This window comes from Cephus cinctus, unplaced genomic scaffold, assembly GCF_000341935.2.
Source record: "Cephus cinctus unplaced genomic scaffold, Ccin1 Ccin1_scaffold1359, whole genome shotgun sequence".
Classification (NCBI taxonomy): Eukaryota; Metazoa; Arthropoda; class Insecta; order Hymenoptera; family Cephidae; genus Cephus; species Cephus cinctus.
In genome coordinates, this window is record NW_014333767.1 from 239 (window position 1) to 613 (window position 375).

At 46.7% G+C, this 375-nt stretch overlaps 1 protein-coding gene across 1 annotated transcript in view; it reads right to left on the reverse strand.

The window, feature by feature from the left end:
• Window positions 1–233: 233 nt before the first annotated feature.
• The window catches only part of LOC112495152 (uncharacterized protein F54H12.2-like), a gene marked incomplete at its 3' end in the record, with an annotated part of 1,039 nt that continues 897 nt past the window's right edge, over window positions 234–375 (reverse strand). The window contains exon 2 of the mRNA XM_025090369.1: window positions 234–375. Within this exon, the coding sequence (XP_024946137.1) occupies window positions 234–375 (142 nt within the window).

Consider the following 375-nt stretch of genomic DNA (forward strand, 5'->3'; position numbering starts at 1 on the left):
AAGTGTATGCCCGTGCCACTGAAGAGGGTGTGATACGCGTCCACGTAAAGGCCAGGTTTGCCGAAATCGGTCTGCAGTGCTTTCGAGGGTACTTGAACACCGTCGACGTACAGCGACAAGAAATTAATACGATAGTTTTTGAAATTGAACGGGTTTAGTTGATAGTTGCCATTGAAGGCCTTGTTATCGACGAAACCTATTATAATCCGCTTAGGTAATTGGCCGAGAATCACGTTGTCCATAGTGCCACCGTGCAAACCGGCGTACATTTTCAGCGTCTTGACCTCGACACGCGTAAGCGGATACTTTGCCGTTGTCTTAGACAACATTTTAGAATGAGCAATTAGAATACCGGGGCTTATTTTGGCGCGTCTA